This window comes from Alligator mississippiensis, chromosome 3 (genome assembly GCF_030867095.1).
Source record: "Alligator mississippiensis isolate rAllMis1 chromosome 3, rAllMis1, whole genome shotgun sequence".
NCBI classification, from domain to species: Eukaryota; Metazoa; Chordata; order Crocodylia; family Alligatoridae; genus Alligator; species Alligator mississippiensis.
The window spans coordinates 239116732-239140989 of NC_081826.1; the positions used below are offsets into that span (position 1 = coordinate 239116732).

The 24258-nt window shown below is 44.7% G+C and overlaps 2 protein-coding genes across 9 annotated transcripts in view; one reads left to right on the top strand and one right to left on the bottom strand.

Annotated features, from left to right (window-relative positions):
* SPATA9 (spermatogenesis associated 9) lies at positions 1–18298 on the top strand. The gene is made up of 5 exons (XM_019483621.2): positions 1–470; positions 585–673; positions 8896–9114; positions 9886–9981; positions 18041–18298. The coding sequence occupies exons 1-5, from the start codon at positions 410–412 to the stop codon at positions 18296–18298; spliced, it is 723 nt and encodes a 240-aa protein (XP_019339166.1). The 5' UTR covers positions 1–409.
* RFESD (Rieske Fe-S domain containing) overlaps positions 18003–24258 on the bottom strand; it is a 10756-nt gene continuing 4500 nt past the window's right edge. For 4 of the 8 annotated variants that reach the window (XM_019483588.2, XM_019483597.2, XM_059725020.1 and 1 more), the window contains 3 exons: positions 23258–23438; positions 23125–23159; positions 21761–22280 (listed from right to left, as the gene is read on the bottom strand). In XM_019483588.2, the coding sequence (XP_019339133.2) occupies positions 22011–22280; positions 23125–23159; positions 23258–23435 (483 nt within the window). In that variant the 5' untranslated portion in view covers positions 23436–23438 and the 3' untranslated portion in view covers positions 21761–22010. Of the gene's footprint in view, positions 22281–23124; positions 23160–23257; positions 23439–24258 lie in introns of all 8 variants that reach the window. The other 4 variants (XM_059725018.1, XM_019483609.2, XM_019483602.2 and 1 more) reach the window with 3 other exon arrangements.

Genomic DNA, 24258 nt, shown 5'->3' on the forward strand with positions numbered 1-24258 from the left:
TAATCAAACATTCTTCTGAACATGCTGGACTGTTAGTAGAACAAAGCCACCTAGTCATATGTAATAGCCTTGCTTGTCCAGATCTGGCTTTGTACCTTTACCTTGCTAACAAAATAGTAAAAGAGCAGGATGTAAAACACTTTCTTCATAAAGGATCTACAGGAAATGTGACTATTTACCTTACAGCTTCTGAGAAGTTGCATGATTTCTTAGGAAATAATATATTGTAGATGCTACATGTATGCATCAGAAGCTAAGCGGGTATCTAAGCGATCTACTGTGCTGTCATAAAGGCTCCCTGTGTGGTTACAGTCATGTGGATGTGTTGAGTCATTTGTGATCTAAGAAACCAGTTAGGTTAGTCATTGGAGGTATCCGAGAACTGGAGGGAACTCATCCCAGATCCAACATGCCTATTAAGCCAATTGGGTGGCTATGTGGACAGGTGATAAATAGATTTGCTGGACAAGGTATGTGATCTTATTTATGAGACTCTTATTATTCCTTTCCTGCCCCACCCTTGCCATTCTTTTGTTTTATTCAGAGATTTTGATTTCAGTCTTAAATTGCTGCTTTCATCCCAGCTTATGTTCTCCAGAGAATAGCTGTGGAAATTATAGATGACATTAAGGATGAACTTCCAAACATAGTAAAATGGAAACCATCAAACCAGGTAAGGGGTCTGTTTTACTGTCTTTAACACTCTGACAACAGATTTTCTCCTTCTGGTGTTTCAAAACCAAACAAAATGTGCTTTATCTGCCATAAGTTATTTTTCCTTGAGGTAAATAACTTACACTGTCTTGGCTAACTCAGATCAGTTGTTGGCCAATATTCCAAGATAAAATACCTCATCATCAAGTCAGAAAAGGACTTTAAGGCACAGATCCTCAAAGATGTTTAAGCACCTAGTACTGGATTTACACAGGAATTTGCTGTTTGAAGCCTGGTGGCATTCTCAAATTAGGTCATATACCTCCAGGCCCAGGCATTTTCAGAACAGACCTATCAAGTAAGAATATACACAAAACACAAGTTGTAGGAAATGGTCCCTTCACTTTTTATAACCCAATGTTAGAGCACTCTCCTAGGCTATCACAGACAAGTTAAAATCCCTCTTCTAAGGCCATAGGTTATTCTATTGGGGGGTTTGTTACTCTTCTTTTAAGATGTTCAATTTTGTGTAAAATGAGCCCTGTTTGACCCAGTTAATATTTGCATGAGTGACCTCATACCCTGGAGCTTAGAAAACACGTGGGAAGCTGGTTTCAAATCCCTGCTCTAATGTATAGCCCAGTGATTCTCAACCAGGGTGCCATGTGATGTTTTCAAGGGTGCTGTGGGGTGCCACACAATGCTAGCACTGTTAGGTATGCAAACAAGATTCACAAGATAAACCCAGAGATTTCTAATAGGAATCCATAGTGTTAAAAAAGCATTCTTACCTGTTGCGGCCCTTCTGAGTTTTCTGCAATAGAAGCATTGCTCTATTGTTTTTCTTTTGTTAAAAAACAAGTGAAAATTTGAAACTGGCATTTTCCAAGGGGTGACATGAGTTAATCAAGGGGTGTCTTGAGTCTAAAAAGGTTGTGAGTCTTTGGTATAGGCAAAGGAATGCCTACTTTTTGAATCCTAGTCAGGGTTAGACTCAGAATTGCTTGATGCCATCAAGATTCAGTTGGTTTTGCACATGTCCATCAGCAGAAACTTAAGAGGCTGACAGCATTAGGTGGCATGGTGAGCTAGGGTTTTGAGATCTCAGTGGCACCTAAAATAGACACATCCCTTTAAGCTAAGATAACCATGGGGACTGCTCAACATCTGGCCCATTTAGTAGTGATACATCAGGACTGAGGCCTAGTGCAAGGTCTTGTTAGCAGCCAAAAAGGCAGGAATGGCTCTGGATAGCCACACTCGAGGGGAGGCATAGTTGGAGGAATTCTTTTCCCTTTCTGGTCATGAGTTGTTTGGACCATGACCCACATTGTGCAGGGAGTGACAGAGGCTTGGAAGGGACACCATGTTGGCCCAGAAGGGACCTGGTAAACTCTCAAGAACTGTTGGGGTACACAGTGATTTTGATTGCTCAGGAAAGAATAGGGGTCTCTAGCACCAGACCACAGAATGACATAGACCAAGGTCTGCAACCTTTTGGAGCAATGGGCCAGGTGCTTGCAAGCCAACTGCACTACAGGCCACCAATGCCCTCCGGTAGGGGAGAAGGGGGAACTAGGTGGCTACTGATGTCAGAAGACAGGGCAGGGGAGGGAGGGAGGAAGAAAGCTTACCTCTAGTGCTTGCCGTAGGTGGGGGGACAGGTGGGCAAAGAGAGAGCTCACTTCTAGGAAGCATCACCTGCCTAGGGGAGGAAGAGAGCAGGAAGGGCTGTGTAGGGGTTTGGTAGCATGGTACAGAGTGGAGAAGGGATGTGCTGGGGTGAGTCGCATGCTGCTGATTGGGCTGTATCACAGGCCCAGATCCAGTTACCTCCCAGGCTAAGCCCAACCTGCAGGCCATAGGTTGCTAACCCCTGACAATAACTGTATAGAGTCATGCAGAGACAAAGGGCCCTACTACAGCCACCTGGTTTAAGTGGGTCCTAATCTGGATTCAGATTAGGGAGTGGAATAGCCTTATTCAAGCCAGTTTAGATTATTTGTTTCTTCATTGATTTCTGTAAGTTAATCACAGTGTCAGAGTTTGATACCTATGCAATGCTCTAGGCCAGAGGTTCTCAAACTGTGGTCCATGGACCACCACTGGTCCATGAGGTCCATTCAGGTGGTCCGCGGAAAGGTTGCAGAACAATAAAGAGTATCTGTACTTGTAAGGTAAGACTGCTGATATTAAAATATGAATTGTGTGCTTTGATTTGTAGAACAAAAAAAAGTTTATTAAGTGGTCCACTGAGACCCTCAGCAATTTTCAAGTGGTCCGCAAAAAAAAAGTTTGAGAACCTCTGCTCTAGGCTGATAGAGCGTTAACAAAGCTGGGGGAGGCCAATACTTTTCAAGTCTTACACCAGTAAACCCTAATGATCCTATCCACCCTATTATACATAGGATGTAGTGAGGAGTTCCTCACGCTCAAGTAGGCTTCTGAAGCCTCCTGCTACCCTCCTGGGACACTCATAGTTTCATAGTTGTTAGGGTTGGAAGGGACCTGAGCAGATCATCAAGTCCGACCCCCTGCCATGGGCAGGAAAGAGTACTGGGGTCAAACGACCCCAGCGAGGTGTTCATCCAGCCTCCTCTTAAAGACCCCCAGGGTAGGAGCCAGCACCACTTCTCTTGGAAGTTGGTTCCAGATCCTAGCTGCCCTGACAGTGAAGTAGCGCCTCCTGATATCTAGCCTAAATCTACCCTCTGCCAGCTTGTGACTGTTATTTCTTGTCACTCCTGGTAGTGCTTGGGTGAACAGGGACTCCCCAAATGCCTGCTGGTCCCCCCTGACCAGTTTGTAAATGTCCACTAGATCCCCTCTTGTGGAGGCTGAACAGGTTCAGGTCCAGGTCCCTTAACCTCTCCTCGTAGGGCCTGCCCTGCTGACTCCTGATCATGCGGGTGGCCCTCCCCTTGACCCTCTCCATGTTGTTCACATCCCTTCTGAAGTGCGGCACCCAGAACTGGATGCAGTACTCCAACTGCGGCCTGACCAGTGTTGCATAGAGGGGGAGGATCACCTCCTTGGACCTGCTTGAGATGCATCTGTGGATGCATGACAAGGTACGGTTGGCCTTCCTGACCGCGTCCCCACACTGTCGGCCCATGTTCATTTTGGCATCAATAACGACTCCCAGATCCTTTTCTGCCTCTGCACTGACGAGAAGGGAGTTCCCCAGCCTGTAGGTATGCTGCTGGTTCTTCCTCCCCAGGTGCAGTACCTTGCACTTATCAGTGTTGAAACCCATCCTGTTCTCATCTGCCCACCCCTGTAACCTGTCTGGGTCCGATTGCAGCCTATTCCTCCCTTCTAGCTTGCTCACTTCTCCCCACATCTTCGTGTCATCTGCAAATTTGAACAGGGTGCTTTTTACGCCCTTGTCCAAGTCGCTGATGAAGATGTTGAACAGTGCGGGCCCGAGGACCGAGCCCTGGGGAACCCCACTGCCCACATCCCTCCAGGTTGAATAGGACCTGTCCACCACCACTCCCTGGGTGCAGCCCTCCAGCCAACTAGTGACCCATTTGACTGTGTAGGTGTCGATGCCACAGTCTCCTAATTTTTTAAGGGGAATGGGGTGAGAGACAGTGTCGAAGGCCTTCCTAAAGTCCAGAAAGACTACGTCCACTGCTACCCCTGCATCTAAGGATTTTGTGACCTGGTCATAGAAGGCCACTAGGTTGGTCTGACAGGACCTGCCTCTAATGATCCCATGTTGGTTGCCCCTAAGCATAACCTCCCCTGCTGGCCCCTCGTGGACATGCGCCGGGATAATTCTCTCAAAAAGCTTCCCCAGGACCGAGGTAAGACTAACTGGCCTATAGTTTCCTGAGTCCTCCTTCCTCCCTTTTTGGAAAATAGGAACCACATTGGCTCTTTTCTAGTCCTCTGGCACCATGCCAGAGCACCATGAATGCTCGTAAAGCTGTGCCGGGGTCCTGCAATGACCTCTGCTAATTCCCTCAGCACTTGGGTGGAGATCATCAGGACCTGCTGATTTAAATACATCCAGTCCCTCCAGAAGTTCCCTGACTAGGTCCTCACTGACCCTAGGCCTGGGTGCGCTGCCCCTGGGACCTACGAGGGGGTCCCAGTGGGTGGAGGGGGTGACCTGGTCCCTGCTCAGAAAAATGGAGGCAAAGAAATTGTTAGCTAGGTTAGCTTTGCTGTCTGGTGCGACAACCAGATTTCCTAGTGTGTCCTGCAGGGGCCCCACATTACCCAGTACCTTTTTTTTACTTCCTATGTATTTAAAAAAGGACTTGTTGTCCTTGGTCTGGGTAGCTAGTCCTAGTTCCATCTCCACCGTGGCCTTCCTGACCACCCCCCTACAGCCCCGAGCAACCGAGGTATAGTCCTCCCTGGTGATGGCCCCTCCCTTCCATTGGGTGTACGCCTCCTTTTTAGCTAGGAGATGTTCCCGTATGCTTTTGGTGAGCCATGGGGGCTTTTGCACCCTCTTGCCTCCTTTGATCCGCATTGGGATTACCTCCTTTTGGGCTTGGAGGATCGTCTTCTTAAGGAATGACCACTCTTCCTGGACACCCAACTCCCCTCCCCTCTGGGAACTCAGTGTCTCCCAGACTATTCTCACCTCATTGAAATCTGCCCTCCTGAAGTCCAGGGCTGCTGCCTTGCTGCAGGCCTTTGCCACCTTGCACTGGATGGTGAATTCCAGCAGGCAATGATCACTGTCGCTCAGCTGGTCAAGCACCCGCACACCCCTCACCAGGTCGTCGCCTGTGGCCAGGACCAGATCCAACAAGGTGTCTCCCCTGGTGGGGCTGTGCACCTCCTGGATTAGATGGCGGTCCTGTATCTTGGCTAGGAACCTACGTGAGCGATCAGACCTGGCTGACTGCTCTTCCCAGACCATATCCTTTGACCTAACTACCTCTGTGAGCTGACTTAAGAATTCCTGGTCTAGCTCTTCCCCTTGGTTGGGTGGTCTGTAGTAGACCCCCACCGTTAAGTCCCTTTCCCCTCGACTTCCCCTCGACTCTAAGGTCCTTCACCCTTGTTTAAAACCAGTCATGCTCCACTGACATGGTTGTAGGCAGTGTGGGAGGCTAAATCCAGCTTGAGCCATAGGTACCCATCCTTGCAGCTTTACACCTTCACTATCTGCCACTTCCCATGCTAATAGAAACTCTTTGGTTGGAAGGTTGAGGAGGTGAGGGAAGCTAGATGGAGTGTTTCCAATTCCACTCCCAGGGAAGTATGTAACAGGTATGTCTACTGTGGAATAGTTCTGCCCTAGATGGTATCTGGGGGAACACCAGGCTACAGTGCCCCATTGCCCTTGTGTTGGGGTTAGAAAGGAGGAAGGACTTTGTATTTTTGGTTTACCTTTGAAAATAAGTCTGACTAGATAAGGCTGAATGTCATTGCCTACACTGTGGACTAGAGATTTACTTACATACTCTTTGACTGTAAAGCGTGTGTGTGTGTGTTATTTCCCCTCATATATATGCTTTTATTACAGAAGAGGAAGTGGGGGGAACCTTGGACAGGAACTGGAATCTTGGACTCTTTTTCCCTACTCATTACGGAGAGCCATAGTTCCTGTTGAACTCTCAATTTTTTTGGCAATATGGAGCAGCTTTAACAAAAAGGTTGAAAACCCCTATAAGCTGCTATAGGATCACTCTCCCAGTTGTGGGAGATGTGGGTTTGAATCAGCCCAGATAGAAAATGGAACTGAACCCATGCTTTTCCGCAGTCTAAACAAATGCTCTAATTTCTTAGCTAGCTTATGCTATAGAACAACTTCTTCCAGCTGTGTTCAAAAGAAAGCAGGCTACTGCTATGTTTTCTATAAAGTAGGGTTGTCCAACTGGTAATGGTAACCTTGGAGCTTCATGTGGTCCATCAGGGATTATCAGGCAGCCCTGAGACTTCCACCCAGCTGTGGCTACACTTATTACTCTGGTGGTAGCAGTAGCCAGGGGCTAAGGGCTCCCTCCTCCTCCAGCTTCAACTACATGGCCCAGCCCCAGGGAATGGGATAAGCCAGGACACAGCAGTGTGGCACAGTGCATGGTGCCAAGGGATCTGATGACCAGGCAGCTAAAGGCGAGGTGGGGCACTGCACACAGTACAGCAAAGGGGAACCTGCCCATTTACAGTGGGGGAGGACTGCATTCAAGCACATAGTATGCAGCCTGGGCTGGGATGGGGGGACAGGCTGTGTCCCCTGCAGCATGCAGTCTCCGTTAGTATGGCTCATAGGACATGCACCATCCAACTGCTTAGAAGCTGGACAGCCCTACTATAAAGCATGATCCACTATTCACGTGGAAGGTGCACTCAGATAACACCTTCCTAATCACCCCCTCCCATACCGTAAGGGAAATCGGTGAAGAAACAGCGATCTTCTGTATCTCAGTTGGGTTTAGGTATGAGCTAGGCCAGGGGCCAGCAACATTTTTGGACAGAGTGCCAAAAACACCTGCAACTTCAACTTGTAAGATGTTGGTGTGCCAGGGGCAGGTGGTGGGGGAGCCATGAAGGGCCTTATCCTTGTTGTGGCCGAGTAGCCCCGGTCCCTTCCCCACCATTCACCCAGAAGCATGCATGCCAAGCAAAATGTCTTTGAGTGCCACACTCTGGCACCCATGGCAGGGGTTACCTACCCCTGAGCTGTTTCACTGTCAGACAGATACTTCTTGACATGCACAGGAACAACTTGGGCAGCTGGAGAACCTCAGTATCAAAAAGTGAGACCCCAGAGAATGTCTCTCACACACAGATGCATTAGAGTTTGCATTTTGGTTTTTCTTCAGTCTTTGTTTGAATTCCCTAGAGCTGCAGAATGGAAGGTCAGGTTTCTAAATAATAACTGCCTGAAAACCATGGATTAAAAGTTTGTGCAAGGCTTCCAGTCTAATGCCATTTTTATAGTGGTAATGCCCAATAGTGCGAATCAGAACTAAATCTTATCTTCCCCTGCACCTCCCCCTCACCCCCCACTGCCCTCAGCCTGTCTACTGGACCAATATACATGTCTGAATTGCCATGCTACTGCTGTTTCTTCTTTGGCTTGAAGAGTGTTCAGCCAAGAATACCGATAAAGGGATATGGGAGCAAGATACAAGCCACCATGGTCAAGGTGATGATGGACAAGCCTCCTTATTTTTTGATATGCATCAGATGTGTCTGTTGATTAACCCTCAGTTGCAATATCTATTATTTACTCCTCAGTCATGAAACAGTGGGTCTTGAGGAAGGGGAATTCAAAAGGGAGAGAACTGGCTTTATTTTTCAGCTCAGAAGCACCTTATTTTAGAAAACATAAGAAAGCATAAAGAAATGGACAGGCAGACAAGTGGCCAGCATTATCAGAGCAGAGGGGCAAAGGGCAATGTGAAAAGAGTTAAGTAGAAAAGTAGACCATATTTTTAAGTGTTAAAGTAGAACATGTCTTTCTGTCTCTCTCTCTCTTGCACATTTCTCATATGTTCATCACAATATTAATCAGGTGTCAATGTTACAAATAAAATCAAGAGGAAAACTCATCAAGAACCAAATATTAAATTTCTTTGGCTTTGATCATAGGTTGTTTCAGTTTAATCTGATCCATCTTCTATCAGTGTTCTGAGTTGATAGTCTCATTTTCTCAGCTTGAACACCTGTGTTTCCAAATTTATATTAAGTTTCAGCTTTGCTTTTGATGCTGAGTCAGGTGGAAAAATTACAGTGAGCACTGCAAGGTGACAAAGCCTCATGGGAGGTGTTGAGCATCCTCAGCATCCATAGGACTTCTTAAATTCAGATGATGACAGCAGTTTTCTGCTTGCTGAGCCAGCATAGGGCTGGGAATAGTGCAAAGGAGAAGGTAGCCTTGGGCCCCTCTGTAGTGATAACCAGTGGCCACACAATAGCTCTAAAACCTTTGTTTTCATTTCCCAGAGCTAACCGTGCGAAATATATGTACATCATTTTGCAAGACAGTAAGGGTAAAATAGGATGGTGCTTTGCAGAAGAATATACAGTAGGATTATCTCTTCCTGCTATAGCTTATATTGTGTCAAGTTAATTCAGATCATTTCACTTGGTGTCTGTTATTTATAGTGTTCAATTAAGAGTAACTGAAATGTTAATAGAATATCATCCTTATATAGGCTTAAATATTAAACGTTCAGTTCTGGGATGGCCTTTCCCCATTAGTCAGGGTATCTAAGTAAAATGCTTTTAAAATGCCACATTATTTCTTAAATCCTTCTCTTCCAGCAGAATGATTCCATTGTGCAGGGCTCAATGTCAGTTGTGGCAAGTGTACTGTCCTCATCTCATACAGTAAGAGTTATCAGTGTGCTAAGCAGAGTCTCTGCTGCTTCAAAATCCGTAGCCAAATTCTTGCAGCCACAACTGGTAAGAAAATTCGCAGAGCTGGACTTGCTGTCAGGGCACCTTCTGCAAAATCCTCACACACCACTCTATACAATTCAGGTAAGGAATATTAGTGGAAATGCTAATGATTTTGGACCTACTCTAATAGGCTTTACATATCTCCGATTTTTTAATCAGGATTTGTGTTCCATGGCTTACTGATGTTACTGTGTGCAAAACTGACATTTTTACCAGCTCTGGTGCTTTTTAATTGCCATAAACTATTTTCAGTAACAATTCATAACAGGATGAAACTTGAAAGCAGAGCTTAGTACTTGTACAGGAAAATGTCTCACTGGGCAAAAACAGATTTACAGATGAGAAAACAGTGTCTAAAAGCAGATGCTGTGGCTGCCCCTGTAATCTGCAAGCAGAGGAGACCCACCACACACACACACACACACACACACACACACACACACACACACACACACACACACACACACACACACACACACACACACACACACACACACACACACACACAGAGTGATCTCCCCCTTCTGTGTGGGGAGAGAACTCAGCCATCTCTACAGCAGTAACCCCCTCTTGTAACCTTCTGGAGGGGCCGAGACAAAAGAGCAGGCAGGCTAAAGAAAAGGCTAAAGAAAAGGCATGCATTTCCTGTATGTTCTTGTGATCAGCAGAGAAGACAATATATATATTATTGTTTCTATTTGATAATGATATCAAAAAGACTTAATCAATGAATGTGTATGAATGCAGCCTTTCCAGACGTGAACATGGATATAGGGAACTCCATTCTTCTATTAAGTACTGTTAGTACTCTGACAGCAAAAAAACTGTTCTTAACAACTATTTTTCCTTCAGACTACAAGATGCTCACTATGTGATGTGATCTGCTATCCAGCAAAGACTGTTATCACCAGTTTAATGTTTGCTTTCTATGCAACTCTCATTTATATGGTAAGTTAATTAGCTTAAATCTAGACCTGATGTTTTTGCCTCAACACTTGTTCATGGTAAGCCTTGTATCATCCCCAGTAAAAACAATGGGATAATATGTAATGTAAGATACTACTCAAAATTAGGCCCTTCTTGATTACAGTGTCCTTTAATATTTATGTGATAACCTACCCATCAGAATAAGGTTTAAATCCTGGCATCAATGCAAATTGCAGTTTTCAGCCTGTTTTTTTCATGAAGAGACTACCTACTAAATACCTGATTGCTTACTTGGTTCAGGCTTCATTTCAATATAACATGTACACAGATCTGCAAAATTACAAGCCAAGGCACAAAACATAATCCTTTTCTTTTGCCATATTAATTTAATAATGGAAAAACCAAGGGCATTTATTCCACCAACCAAATAAAACTTCCCCGGAGTGAATGGGAGAGTAGAATTTTGGGAGGCAGCTTTAAATTGTTCATTACAGAAGCACTAAACACAAGGCAGAGATGGTCTGCTCGTTTCTTGTTCTGGATTATTCATATATTTGCACTCTCTCAGCCCTATCTCTTCTCCATCCCTAACTGCTTATCTCAATCCCATTCTCCTCCCAGTCTGTCATGACCTCTTTGTCCAACCTGCCCTCATCTCTCTCCTATTTTCAGTATCTTTCTGCTGCTTGCACTCTGTCCCCGTTTCCCCCATAACTCCTGTCTCCAGTCTCCTTGCTCACTCCTGGCTCTTCATATGATCTCTATCTGCACCTGTGACATGTAGTCATTGGAGGCCTTATCTAGCCATCTGTCTCTACCAAATGGCTCCCCATCCAGTATTTTACCTATGTCAAGTCTATTTTAGTTCACTTGCTGCTCCTTCTAGAACCTGTTTTTTCTCACTCCTTTCTTCATCTGATCACAGGGTTCCTCAGTAGTTTCCCTCACCATATACCTCCTCTGCTCGTGCTTGCAGGGAGGCAGTTAGACGGGCCAAAGCTACCATGGAGCTGAGGATGGCATCCCAAGTAAAGGACAACAAGAAATTGTTTTTTAGATATATAGGGAGTAAAAGGAAGGCCCAGGGAGGAATAGGACCCCTGCTAAATGGGCAAAAACAATTGGTGACGGACAGGGGGGACAAGGCTGAACTCCTCAACGAGTTCTTTGCCTCAGTGTTCCTAAGCGAGGGGCAAGACAAGTCTCTCACTGGGGTTGTGGAGAGACAGCAGCAAGGCACCAGACTTCCATACGTAGACCCTGAGATGGTGCAGAGTCACTTGGAAGAACTGGATGCCTTTAAGTCATCAGGCCCGGATGAGCTCCATCCAAGGGTGCTGAAGGCACTGGCCGACATCATTGCAGAGCCACTGGCGGGAATATTTGAACGCTCGTGGCGCATGGGCCAAGTCCCGGAGGACTGGAAAAGGGCCAATGTGGTCCCCATTTTCAAGAAGGGGAGGAAGGAGGACCTAGGCAACTATAGGCCAGTCAGTCTCACCTCCATCCTTGGCAAAGTCTTTGAAAAAATTATCAAGGCTCACATTTGCGAGAGCCCGGCAGGACAAATTATGCTGAGGGGAAACCAGCACGGGTTCGTGGCAGGCAGATCGTGCCTGACCAATCTAGTCTCTTTTTATGACCAGGTTACGAAACGCCTGGACACAGGAGGAGGGGTGGATGTCGTATACTTAGACTTCAGGAAGGCCTTCGATACGGTATCCCACCCAATACTGGTGAACAAGTTAAGAGGCTGTGACTTGGATGACTACACAGTCCGGTGGGTGGCGAATTGGCTGGAGGGTCACACCCAGAGAGTCGTGGTGGATGGGTCGGTCTCGACCTGGAAGAGTGTGGGCAGTGGGGTCCCACAGGGCTCGGTCCTGGGACCGATACTCTTTAATGTCTTCATCAGCGACTTGGACGAGGGAGTGAAATGTACTCTGTCCAAGTTTGCAGATGACACAAAGCTATGGGGAGAAGTGGACACGCCGGAGGGCAGGGAACAACTGCAAGCAGACCTGGACAGGTTAGACAAGTGGGCAGAAAACAACAGAATGCAGTTCAACAAGGAGAAATCCAAAGTGCTGCACCTAGGGAGGAAAAATGTCCAGCACACCTACAGCCTAGGGAATGACCTGCTGGGTGGCACGGAAGTGGAAAGGGATCTTGGAGTCCTAGTGGACTCCAAGATGAACATGAGTCAGCAGTGTGACGAAGCCATCAGAAAAGCCAATGGCACTTTATCGTGCATCAGCAGATGCATGACGAATAGGTCCAAGGAGGTGATACTTCCCCTCTATCGGGCGCTGGTCAGACTGCAGTTGGAGTACTGTGTGCAATTCTGGGCGTCGCAGTTCAAGAGGGATGCAGATAACCTGGAGAGGGTCCAGAGAAGGGCCACTCGTATGGTTAAGGGCCTGCAGACCAAGCCCTACGAGGAGAGACTAGAGAAACTGGACCTTTTCAGTCTCCGCAAGAGAAGGTTGAGAGGTGACCTTGTGGCTGCCTATAAATTCATCACGGGGGCACAGAAGGGAATTGGTGAGTATTTATTCACCAAGGTGCCCCCGGGGGTTACAAGAAATAATGGCCACAAGCTAGCAGAGAGCAGATTTAGATTGGACATTAGGAAGAACTTCTTCACAGTTCGAGTGGCCAAGGTCTGGAACGGGCTCCCAAGGGAGGTGGTGCTCTCCCCTACCCTGGGGGTCTTCAAGAGGAGGTTAGGTAAGCATCTAGCTGGGGTCATCTAGACCCTGCACTCTTTTCTGCCTATGCAGGGGGTCGGACTTGATGATCTATTGAGGTCCCTTCCGACCCTAACATCTATGAATCTTCTATCCATAATCTCACTCACTGTCCCCAAGCACCTATCCTATTGTCCAGTTAGTCCAAGCTCTTTATCCAGTGAGTCACAGTCTTTCCTCTACAGCTTTATCATTTGCAGGCCCAGTCTTCTTGCCCAAATAATCCCAGCCTAGTTTTGTCAGCCTAGATCCCATTTCCTTATCCAGCAAGTCCCAGTCCCAACCTTCTTGTCTCACAAGTCCCAACAATGTCTCTCTTTCCCTCCACCCTTCCATCCATCTCTTTCCCCCAATCTGTGCCTTTCCTTCCTCTCCTTAAATTCAAGGCAGGTGGCTAGCTTCTCTATACTTCTGGAAGCACAGTGGAGGCATAAGACAGTCAGTCTCCCTCCCTGCTTTCAATTTAATTGTTTTTTCCTACCAAAGTCAGTAGTAATGAGGAGCTGTAATGACAAGGAAAGTCCTGGGTTAGAACATCTCTCTGTGGAGATAGCACACATGCAGTGTAATCACTTGTAGGAGCTGTAATGGGCAGAAGTACGCTCAGCAGTGGGAGAACAGTTAGACTTGGCGGACACATTCTAGCAGACCTGAAGTCTGTGCAAAGTGCAGTTTGTTAGAAGCTGACTTCTTTGTCAAATTAATCTTGAAAAGGAACAAAAGGCATGGCCAGGACATGCAGGGTCACCCCCTGCACCTGATTTCAAGGTCCTGTTCTAAAGCACAGTGGCACCACCACTGAAAGAAAAGCTTATCAGAATTTCTAAAAATGGCAAAAAAGTTTCCCCATCACCTTGTCAGAGAACAGACAAACTAATTTGGCTGAAACCTTCCAAAAATTTAGATTCTGAGTTTCCTATCATGGAAGGTGTTAGCCTTAACTGCAAAATTTTAGGAAATCTACAAAAATTAAAACCAGAGTCTTATCAGTAGCTCTGGGCAATGGTACCAGCCACCTCTTCACCCCTTCCCCCCCCCCCCCCCCCCCAATACATCTGTGACCTGTTTGTGTCTTTAAATAGTTACAAACAGATGGAAGATTTTCAAAGGCACTGCTTTCTTCCTGCATATCTCTAGGGCCTTACGCAATGAGACCTCAATCCCAATGTGGTCTGACAAAGTTCACGGATGACGCTAAACTACGGGCAATCTTCATCAGCGACTTGGACAAGGGGGTGAAAAGCACCTTGTTCAGATTCGCAGATGACACTAATATGTGGGGAGAGGTGGGCACACTAGAAGGGAGGGACAGGCTACAACTAGATCTTGACAGGTTACAGGGGTGGGTGGTTCAGAATAGGATAGGATTCAATACTGACAAATGCAAGGTAGTGCACCTGGGGAGGAAGAACCAGCAGCATACCTACAGGCTGGGGAATTCCCTTCTCGTCAGCACAGAGGCAGAAAAGGATCTTGGAGTCATTATTGATTCCAACATGATCATGGGCTGCCAATGTGAGGAAGCGGTCAGTAAGGCTAATCGCACCTTGTCATGCATCCACAGATGCATCACGAGCAGTTCCAAGGAGGTGATCCTCCCCCTCTATGCGACATTGGTCAGGCTGCAGTTGGAGTACTGCGTCCAGTTCTGGGTGCTGCACTTCAGGAGGGATGTGGACAGCATTGAGAGGATCCAAAGGAGGGCCACCCGCCTGATCAGGGGGCAGTGTCCTGACTCTGGGGCCACAGAGTTGCAAGCTTAAGCCTGGGTGTGTGCTTGGGACCCTGCATCCAGGATTTTTTCTCCTGCCCAGGGCAGGGGTTCGGACTAGAAGATCTACAAGGTCCCTTCTGACCCTAAATCTGTGAACATCTATGAGTCCATCCCCACTGCCGGAGGCAGGAAGTCTGCAGGGATCAAATGATCCCAGCAAGATAGACATCCAAATGCCTTTTTGAATGAGTCCAGAGTAGGTGCTTGCACCACCTTTGGGGGGAGTCTGTTCCAGACCTTGGACACTCGGACTGTAAAGACGTTTTTCCTTATATTGAGTCTGAATCGACCTTCTAGAAGTTTGTGGCTGTTAGACCTAGTTATCCCTTGGGGAACTCTGGCGAACAAGTGTTCTCCCAGATCCTGACGCACACCCCTTATATACTTATAGGCAGCCGCCAAGTCCCCCCTGAGCCTTCTCTTTGCCAGGCTGAAGAGTTCCATGTCCCTCAGCCTCTCTTCATAAGGCTTGCTCCCTTGGCCTTTGATCATATGGGTGGCTGTCCTCTGGACTCTCTCGAGCTTACCCACATCCCTCCTGAAGTGGGGGGATCCAAAACTGGACACAGTATTCCAGCTGTGGCCTCACTGAGGCCAAGTAAAGCAGGAGGATGATATCCCTGGTTTTTCTTGAGATGCATTGGTGGATGCATGCCAGAGTTTGGTTTGCTTTGCCGGCCACAGCATCGCATTAGGGGCTCACGTTTATCTTGTGGTCAATCAAGACCCCCAAGTCTCTTTCAGTAGTGGTGCCAGCAAGCGTAGCACGGCCGAGCCTGTAAGTATGATGCTGGTTTTTTTCTCCCAAGGTGAAGTACCCTGCATTTCTCTATGTTAAATGCCATCAGGTTTTGGTACACCTGCCCTGCAAGTGTGTCCAGGTCAGCCTGTATCCCCAGCCTGTCCTCCAGCGTGACTGCTTTCCCCCATAGTTTAGTGTCATCCGTGAACTTTGCCAGTCTGCGTCTGACGCCTGAATCCAGATCATTAATGAAGATACTGAAGAGCACTGTACACAGTTATTTGACAGGAATATACTGTATCTACCTAGATCCAAGATGGTTTTGAATTTAAGATGAGCCTCCAATCATTAGATTCAGTACATGGAAAATGATAAATTAGTTATCATTTTCCATGTATAAAATCTGATTATTGGAGAGCCATCTTAAATTTGTCTTCCCACAACAGTTGGGGTGTGGGGGGTGGGGAGCAAGGGGCCAGACCACCACCTCTTGCCTTCCCTACCTTCCTCCCCAACCTATTGCCCCCCACAAGCCCATGCCTTCCCTTCTGTGCCTGTCCAGGGCTGGATCTGGAAGCAGAGCTAAATGTAAGCGGGAGGTGGGGTAGGGGGGAATGGGACAAATGGCGAGAGAAAGGTAGCCTGTGAGATCTCCCCGATGCACTCCCCCTAACATCCCCATTATGTGGTCTGTCTCATGCACTCCTCCTGCCACGCACCCCTTCCCACGCTGCACAAGCCACCCCGGCCAAGGGCAGGTGGGGACTCAGCTCCAGCTTTGACTCTGAACCCAGGGGCTGAAGCCAGACCTGAACCACTGCCTCGCCTGGGGCTGGTAACTCAAATCTAAGATAGGACTTCCCCCTCCCCTGCCCCCATTATGCTTATTGGGGGAATATAAACAAAACAAACAAACTCGTCTTTGGATTCAAGTAAATATGGTAACTGTGTTTCAAAAAATATATTACGTAGAAAAAGAAAAATACTACTTGTTGAGAACTGTAATAGGTTGGCATATTATTAAATTACAAAAATCTTCATGGAAAAAATGGGAGGCAAAGAAAAGTCAGAGTGAGGGATATAAATTATTCATGCAAGAATCTAAAAATTTGTATAGCTATGGTATTCCTGACTTTGCTGTAAAGTCTCGGTCGGTAGTCTCAGTTAATGATTCTCTCTTTCCAATGCAAATGTCAAAAATACATTAAACACCAAAATTCAAATGAACGCTATCCTTCAGTGAGGTATATTAAAGAGGGGGTTAAATGTAAAACCTAAAGCACCATAGAAGTTTGATTTCTTAAGAAGCAAGTTTTGCTGCTTTTTAAGACAATGGAAAAACTCTAAAATAACTGAATAGAGTGTAAGCATTTACATCCTATAGGGAAAACTGTTTTACAGGAATAACTGTATCAATATGTTTGTAAGACATAATGGCACTTACCCTAGGAGCAAGTCATTTTAAACTACAAGCAGAGATAGCTTAAGTATTGTGGTGATGGGAACCTCTATCAAATGCTTGATCCAACAAAGTAAGCTTGCTGGCCCTGATCCATCAAAGCACTTAAGTCTGTACATAATGGAATAGGGTTGTAGCCGTGATGATCTAAGGACATAGGCAGACAAGGTTCTTTGGGTGAATGTGGTATCTTTTATTAGACCAACTAATTCATTGGAAAATTTGTTCTTTGCAAGCTTTCAAGCACAAACACCCTTCTTCAGGCATAGGGAGAGCCTGCTGGTGTTTTGTATGCGCTCCTGGGTGGAATGGAAGCCAACATGCAAAATGCAGGTTTGTGAAAATGTAAATGCATGGCTGTGAAGATCAGAGGGAATGGGAGACAATACTTGAGACAGGTGTGAGGGGAGGATGTTGACCTGGTAATTGAATATAGCTGGTAAAATGCAGACAGGTTACTTGGGGTTATCAGATGGCAGGCAGGTTATAATGTGCCATAAATCCAATGTCTATATTTAGTCCATGATTTTTTTTGTATCCAGTAGACTTATGAAGTGAAGTTCATAGGTTTATCTACAAAAGGTGTTTTATAGATTCCCTTTGAGGATTAGAACTAAGAGATTGGAGAGAGAGTGGTTGTCTTGTGAGAAGTGTGCGCCCACAGGTAATTGGGTATTTTTGTCTTTGATAGATTTTCGGCATGCATTTATTCTGGTACACAGTTGTTGTTTGGTTTCTCCTACATATATTCCATCAGAGCATTTAGTGCACTGGATGAGATATTTCTGGAGGTACAGATGTAAGATCCAGGAATGGTGATGATTCAGTTGTGGGATGTAGTTATTGTGGGAGTGGTGGAGAAATGTTTGCAGGTTTTACATTTCTTGTCCCTGCCACCTACGTTTTGCACATTGGCTCCATTCCACCCAGGAGAGCGCACAAAACACCATCAGACTCTCCATATGCCTGAAGAAGGGTGGTTGTGCCTGAAAGCTTGCAAAGAACAATTTTTCCAACTATTTAGTTAGTCTAATAGATATCACATTTACCCAAAGAACCCTGTTTGTCTATGTATATAATGGTAAGCATCTATGCAGTACCACTGATTTCATTTGGAATACTTGCATGCTTAACACTAAGCACATGCTTAAGTTCTTGGCTATATTGTGACTGGAGTGCTCAGTATCTTCCAGGATCAAGCCCTTTGTTGTTGATGTATCAGTATGTGTTATAAAGCCTCAAATTAAAGTGTACTTAATATGGCTGATGGTCATTTTAAGTGTATACACATAATAATATATAATCCAAATTCCTGGGTTTCTCAAACTAAAATATATCTTTATTCTTTTAAATAGGCACTCTTTATTAACACAGTACTAAGTAAAATAAAAGAGATTATTCAAGGAAAGTCCTCCAGAGAAAACACAAAGGACAGTGTTGATAAAAAAGATTTATCCCTGAAATATGAAGATGCAGCAAGATGTACAGTACCCTCTCCAGTGAAACACGTCGTTTCTGAATTTCCTGTTGAAAATTCAATAAGCAGCAGTATTCACATCCTACATTCTGCACTGGACCAGGAAAAATCCACTGTAGTTCTACATGAAAATTAAGCCGTATGGTGAGCTATTTGCTGGTATGCTAAATATACCTTAAGACTCAAAGGAAATAACATACTCACACTTAACATTAACTGTTAATAAAAGTATCAGTTGATACAAGTGGATTAGTATCTTCACTATTCCCATCTAGTGAAAAAAATGAACATCTTTCTTTGGAATCATGTCATTCAGCATAGTTATATTATGAGAGGCCTATTATGGATGTTTTTAGTACTGTAGTCTACAGCAAGTTTTTCACTGGCACAGAAAGCTAGTATGTTAATATCCCTGATCTTGCGTGAAAGGCATGGCTTTTTATTCTGGTGTTTAATATATCAAAGTAAATACTACTGGTCAGTGTCTAATAACTTAAGTCTACTAGTAGATTATGAGTAAACTGATTAATGTGTACTTTGTTACATTTACTGTGACTGAACCATTCTTCTCATCCAGATTGTCCTGTCTTCATTGTACCACAATATTTAAATTTTCCAAAATGCTATGTAATTTAAAAATTATCATATTCAGTTATGTCAGAAACATGAACAGAAAAACCTGCATGGCTTCAGAGCTGACAAAATATGCTCTTCTACATTCTATTCTGCAAAATTCTAGAGTAGCAGCAATACCATTATGTATGCTATATTTTTTAATATTTCCATACAACTTTAAAGGCCAGTTTTGAATAAAGTGAGGTCCAAACTTCACAAGCATGTGTGTGCCTACCTTCATAATGCATATGTATCTTCTGTATATACACGTAAGTGTATATGTCTGATACCCAAAGCAGTGCTTGCAAGAGTATCAAGAAAGTCTGGTGCTCAAATGAGAAAAACTTATGGTTGAAGAGCGGTAGGTTGAAACGGAACCCAAGTAAGACGGTACTTTCTTTTGTTTGTCTCCCTAACTTCTATGAAAAAGTTGGAGCCCAGGCATGGTCTCCTTTGATCAAAGACTCACAACCACAATTAGTCAATTCAGTAATTTAAAAGTGTTCCTTGATTTCTCACTAGCACTAAGCTTTCACATTGCAGCAATCCTGAGTAATGCTTTTAATAATCTCCAATTTGTCAGAAGACTCCATCCCATCCTGAATGACAGTTCTGCTTCTTAGGGACAATGAAGCTTTTTAATATGAAAGCAAAGCTTCTGTCAAGGACACCAAGCTTTCTGTGTGGGCAGATCTGAGACTATAATGAATTCCCATAGGAACAAAAGACCATTAGAAACTTCTGCTCCAAGTACAAGGCACACTTCTTCAAAATAAACACAGCAGTGTGTATACTTGGCAAAAAAAAAAATGCCAACCTGAAAAACAAAGTACTATGTTGCATGACAAATTTTCCATTTTGGGGACAGCATAAGCAAAAACAACACACGCAATAGCTGCTAGTCACGCTGGTTAATGCACTACCGGAAGGAGTTCAGACACTATAAGAGAGATGAGTACTTGTACCAAGAAAAACGGGTAATCACACATGCAGAAATAGGCATGAAAATGCACGTTAAAATGTAGAAGTGCTTTGTGTGATGAAGGAAGCTAGGTGAGCTGGCTTCTAGCCTGTCCCACTGAGAGCACTTTGTGGGGCTCAGTGGGGGCAGGCTTTACTGTAAATAACGCTTGCAAACTGTTCCCTAAGTAGGTCCTTGTAACAAGTGCTGTTCCAGGGGAAGCCATGGTGCCCCCTGGTGGCCACTCAGCCCTTGTCTAGTCTGTTTTTCTTTGAACACCCTCCTCTTCACTCGCCCTCCCCACCTTGATATTATCTTTTAGAAAAAAAAAGGAGGCTGCCCTGGGGCTTCCTAAGCCTGATCTCTCTCATGACCACAGGTGTCTGTGGTCATTGCCTTAAGGGCCAATTGCATGGCTCCTCCTGCCCCTTAACCATGCCCATGCCTCGCAGGTGGGGACCAAGGTGGCTCCTCGCCGCACTGGACTGGGCTAGAGGGCTGCACACCCCTGGTTGAGAACTGCTGCTCTATATGCTCTTTTCACCCCAGGGGCAGATCATAATCTAAGACAGAAGGGCACAGAGACTGCCCCTAATTGGTTCCCCATGACTTAATGTTTCATTGTATTGGATGACTGTTGTCCCCAGGGTATGACTATAGTTTTGTAACTGTTTTGTTGCATGTGTGGCTAACTGAGCCAGAGGATAAAGAGGGAAGCTCTGAGAGCTGGAGAAAAGGTCCCAGAGTGGACAGAGAAAAGTCCAAGTGAAGACAGGGAACTGGAATGGCACAATGAAGACTGTTTTGAAGCAGCCAGGACATCAGCCTCCTGATAACCTTCTACTTTTAAATTAGAAAATACCCTCCCGGCTTCCCAGGAGCTGCCTGAAAAGGAGCTCCCAGAGGTGGAGGATCACTGGGGAAGCCAGGGACTGAGAACAGCCAGAGTCCCAAAGTCAGAGGCTTGCCCCTTGTGAAGCCACACTAGTGCTGAGTGCAGGGGGTCTTCACAGGGGACGGAGACTGAATAAAGCTGCTTCTTGGGGAAGTCCCAAAGAAGAGCTTTCCTCTTCCCCTTTAAAAAGGGGAAGGTTGATTTTTTCCTTTGTTTTCTGTGACACCTTGGACTTTAGGAAAATCTGACCCCATGTTAAGATTGTTTTTTTAAAGTATGCAGATTTTCCTCTGACCTGGAAAAGTCAATCAAATTTAAAACTCAGGATTATATGGAAGGTCTGAACCAGGGGTGGCCAAAATACAGCCTGCAGGCTAGAAGTAGACTGCGGAGGGACTTTGTCCAGCCCACAGCAGACCCCTTAGTTCCACCTGGCCAAGGTGCCATCTGGACCATGGTGTGTCCTGCTGCCACCCTTGGGTGCACAGCAAGGCTAGGTTGGCTGCTACAAATAAAGTCCAGCTGCAGAGCCCGGTGGTGGCAGTTGCCACCGTGGCCAGCCCCACCCCTGTGGTACTGGCAGGGGCCTGTGCACGCAGCCCCAACTTCGACCTGCACCAGACCACCTACCCATGTTGAGCAGCAGCAGCTAGGCAGAAGCTGCTGTTAGGCCTGGGGCAAAAGCAGCTGCCTCCCTCTCGCCACTGCTGGGCCTTTCTTGCTGCAGCTGCCTGGAACCTGTGCCTGGTCTGCCTTACAGCTCCTCTCCACTGCCACCACTGCCAGGGTGAGTCTGGAGTGGGCCAGGGTTGGGGCTGTGTATTCAGGTGCTGCTGGGCACAGGTGCAGAGGAGCCGCAGGGTGCGTTGGCTGCGGGCTGTTAGGGTTTTGACAGTGGGAGCGGCGTGGGCTGCTGACTAGCTTGTGAGTTCCCTAGAACTGCCTATGGGCCCAAATAACTGCCTGCTCCTAGTCTAAATTATTTGATATATAAGAACAAGTTTTATTCTTAAATATCTATTTAACTTAAATCTTTTAATCCTTTAGTAGGAAAAATATTTTAGGACAAAGTTAACTCCAGAAACTTAGTTTCTAACACTTCCCACATTACAGACAGATCTAATATACACACACACACACTAAATTTATATTTTGTGCAAGACAAAAACAAAAATAAACTGTCATAATGGTGACTTACATATTAGAAACTCACAGATATGAATGTTTTCAAAGCAATAAAATTAACAGTGACATTTCATTTTATATCAACATCTAAAAATAGTTTACAATTTTTCTTCATCTTGTAATTGTGATGCCTTCACTGAGTATTCATTAGTGTTTGCGTTTTAGCCATAAATTTTGATGTTGGGTGTTCTATTATTTTTTCTCAATGGACCCTCCAGTCTTTTTGTATTTGTCTGCATAGAAATCAGAGTCAAAACTGACAGATAAGTCAGGAGGAGTCACATAAACATTTCCATTGTCTACAATAACCCTATGAATTCTTTGCTTTACTCCTTTGGATTTCCATTTTGGTGTGGCTGATGGCTCCGTAGGGTCAACTTCTTGATACAATCCTTCTCCTGTTGCCAAGGTAATTTTATATTTATGCCAGGGACAAATAATGCATGGCTGTCCATTGATATCCTAAAAAAACAGAACGCGATAACTCACTGGAATCTGACTCTTCTCTGTGAAATGTCTCTAAGCCAGAAAATGGTCTTGTGGCCTAGTTGTAACATCCTGTGCTGTCAAGGCAGAAGCATCAAGTTTTATTTTCAATAGCATAGTTACTGCTATCCCTGACTGGACCACTGGATCAGATAATGTGGGAGGTTCTTTCTACCACTGCCCAATGTTAGGCCTTCTTCTGAATCTTTTCTAATGCATTTACCTGGCAGTTCTCTACCATTGTTGGGTAGAGCAAGAGAGGGGAAAAAAAAGCAGGATTCTGACCCCAGCTAATGGTCGTTTTTATCTCAAAAAGGGAATATACTTAAGAAGGTTTTTTGGTTTTTTTTAATCCTAAATGGAGCTATTCCAAAGTGTCTTTTAACAGAGAACATGTTTCTCTGGTGTTCACAGAGCAAAGGATTTCATAACTGTTCAAGAGTGTCAAATAAGAATTAGGCACACATGATTAGGCACTTAGTATAGTGTTAGTCTAAAGACTACCTGGCCTGGGTTGTCTCTCAAACCACAAGGAATTGAGAACACTCTGGACTTTGAGAAGTTAAGGACTAGAAAAGAATGATCCTTTGAAGAGAGAAGATGACAAATTTTGCTCTACTTACACAAGTATAAATCCTAAGTAAACCCACTGTTTTCAGTGGAATTACTCTAGTGTTACTGAGAACATAATTTAGTGCGAAGTGAGAGAGTAGTTTAAAAATAGGGATTAAAAAGTGCAAAGAGACTTTAAAATGATTGTGTGTGTGTGTGTGTGTGTGTGTGTGTGTGTGTGTGTGTTACTTTTAGAATGTTTATATACCTCTATATCGGCGAGTTGTAAAGGACCTCCTGCATCTAAAATGTAGTAGAACATGGAGTTAGAATCATGACCTACTTTAGATTAATTTAAAATTGTTACTTATAATAAAACAAAAAAACCAAAACAAACTTACGATAACAGCGAGAGTCCAGGGCATAAAATTTCTTTTCATAGTAGAAAACAACAACTTCTCTACCATTCACGCTGGCAATTACCCTTTGGGATCTTTTTATATCTTCTTCTCTACCAACATAGACAAGAGGATCAGTCTCCACTTTATCAGCCTCTTTGGTTGAATTGTGTGAATCCATGCTCTTTAAATAAAAATATTAAAAAAAAACCCAAACATTTTATAAAACAATATTTAGGGTTGTTACACAAGAATACTGCAGATACTTTTCATTCCATCCAGGAAGAGCACGCACCAACTGCTGCAGCTTCCTTAGCCTGATGAAGGGTTTTTGAACCCAAAAGCTTGCTTAATAACTATTCTCCAACCATTTGGGTTGGTCTAATAAAAGATATCAAATTCACCCAAGGAACCTTGTCTGCAGATACTCTAGCCATTCATAAAACTATTTACTCAAAGTGTTCATAACCACATTTTTTATCTGGATAGGCACTAACAAAACATACAACCTGCCTATTAGATAAAAGAAGTAGTTTCCTGGTAGCCATTTCAGTAAAATCCATGACTAGACTTAAGTTTGTTTTATAGCAGCAGTGAATCCTACATGTGTGACTGACATTAAACAATTCTAAACGACTTCTCATTCCTCTTGTGCCATTCTTAACCAAATTAAATAACCCTTTATTCTCCATATAAATAAGAGCAAGGGGAGCTAAATCCACAAACTACAAATCAGTGATTTTCAACTAGGGTACCACAAAATCCTTTTAAAGGTGCCAAGAGGTGCCACAACATATTAGCACTTAGGTCTGCAAAGACCTACATACAATTCAAGAAATAAACCCAGAGATTTCAAATAGGAATCCACAGTATCAAAAGCATTCTGACCTGTTGCAGTCTGAGGTTTTTTGCAACAAAAGAATTGCTTTGTTATTTTTCCATGCTCAATAGTAGTTAAATTATTTTTTGAACTGGGGTACCACTACATTTAAAAAAAAACAAAC

What these genes read in the sequence shown, in the direction of transcription:
- SPATA9 (XM_019483621.2), top strand. Translation starts at nt 410, where the DNA reads ATGCCTATTAAGCCAATTGGGTGGCTATGTGGACAGGTGATAAATAGA. An exon ending in AAATAGATTTGCTGGACAAG is followed by an intron (nt 471 to 584) that starts GTATGTGATCTT and finishes CTTTCATCCCAG; the next exon opens with CTTATGTTCTCCAGAGAATA. An exon ending in AATGGAAACCATCAAACCAG is followed by an intron (nt 674 to 8,895) that starts GTAAGGGGTCTG and finishes CTTCTCTTCCAG; the next exon opens with CAGAATGATTCCATTGTGCA.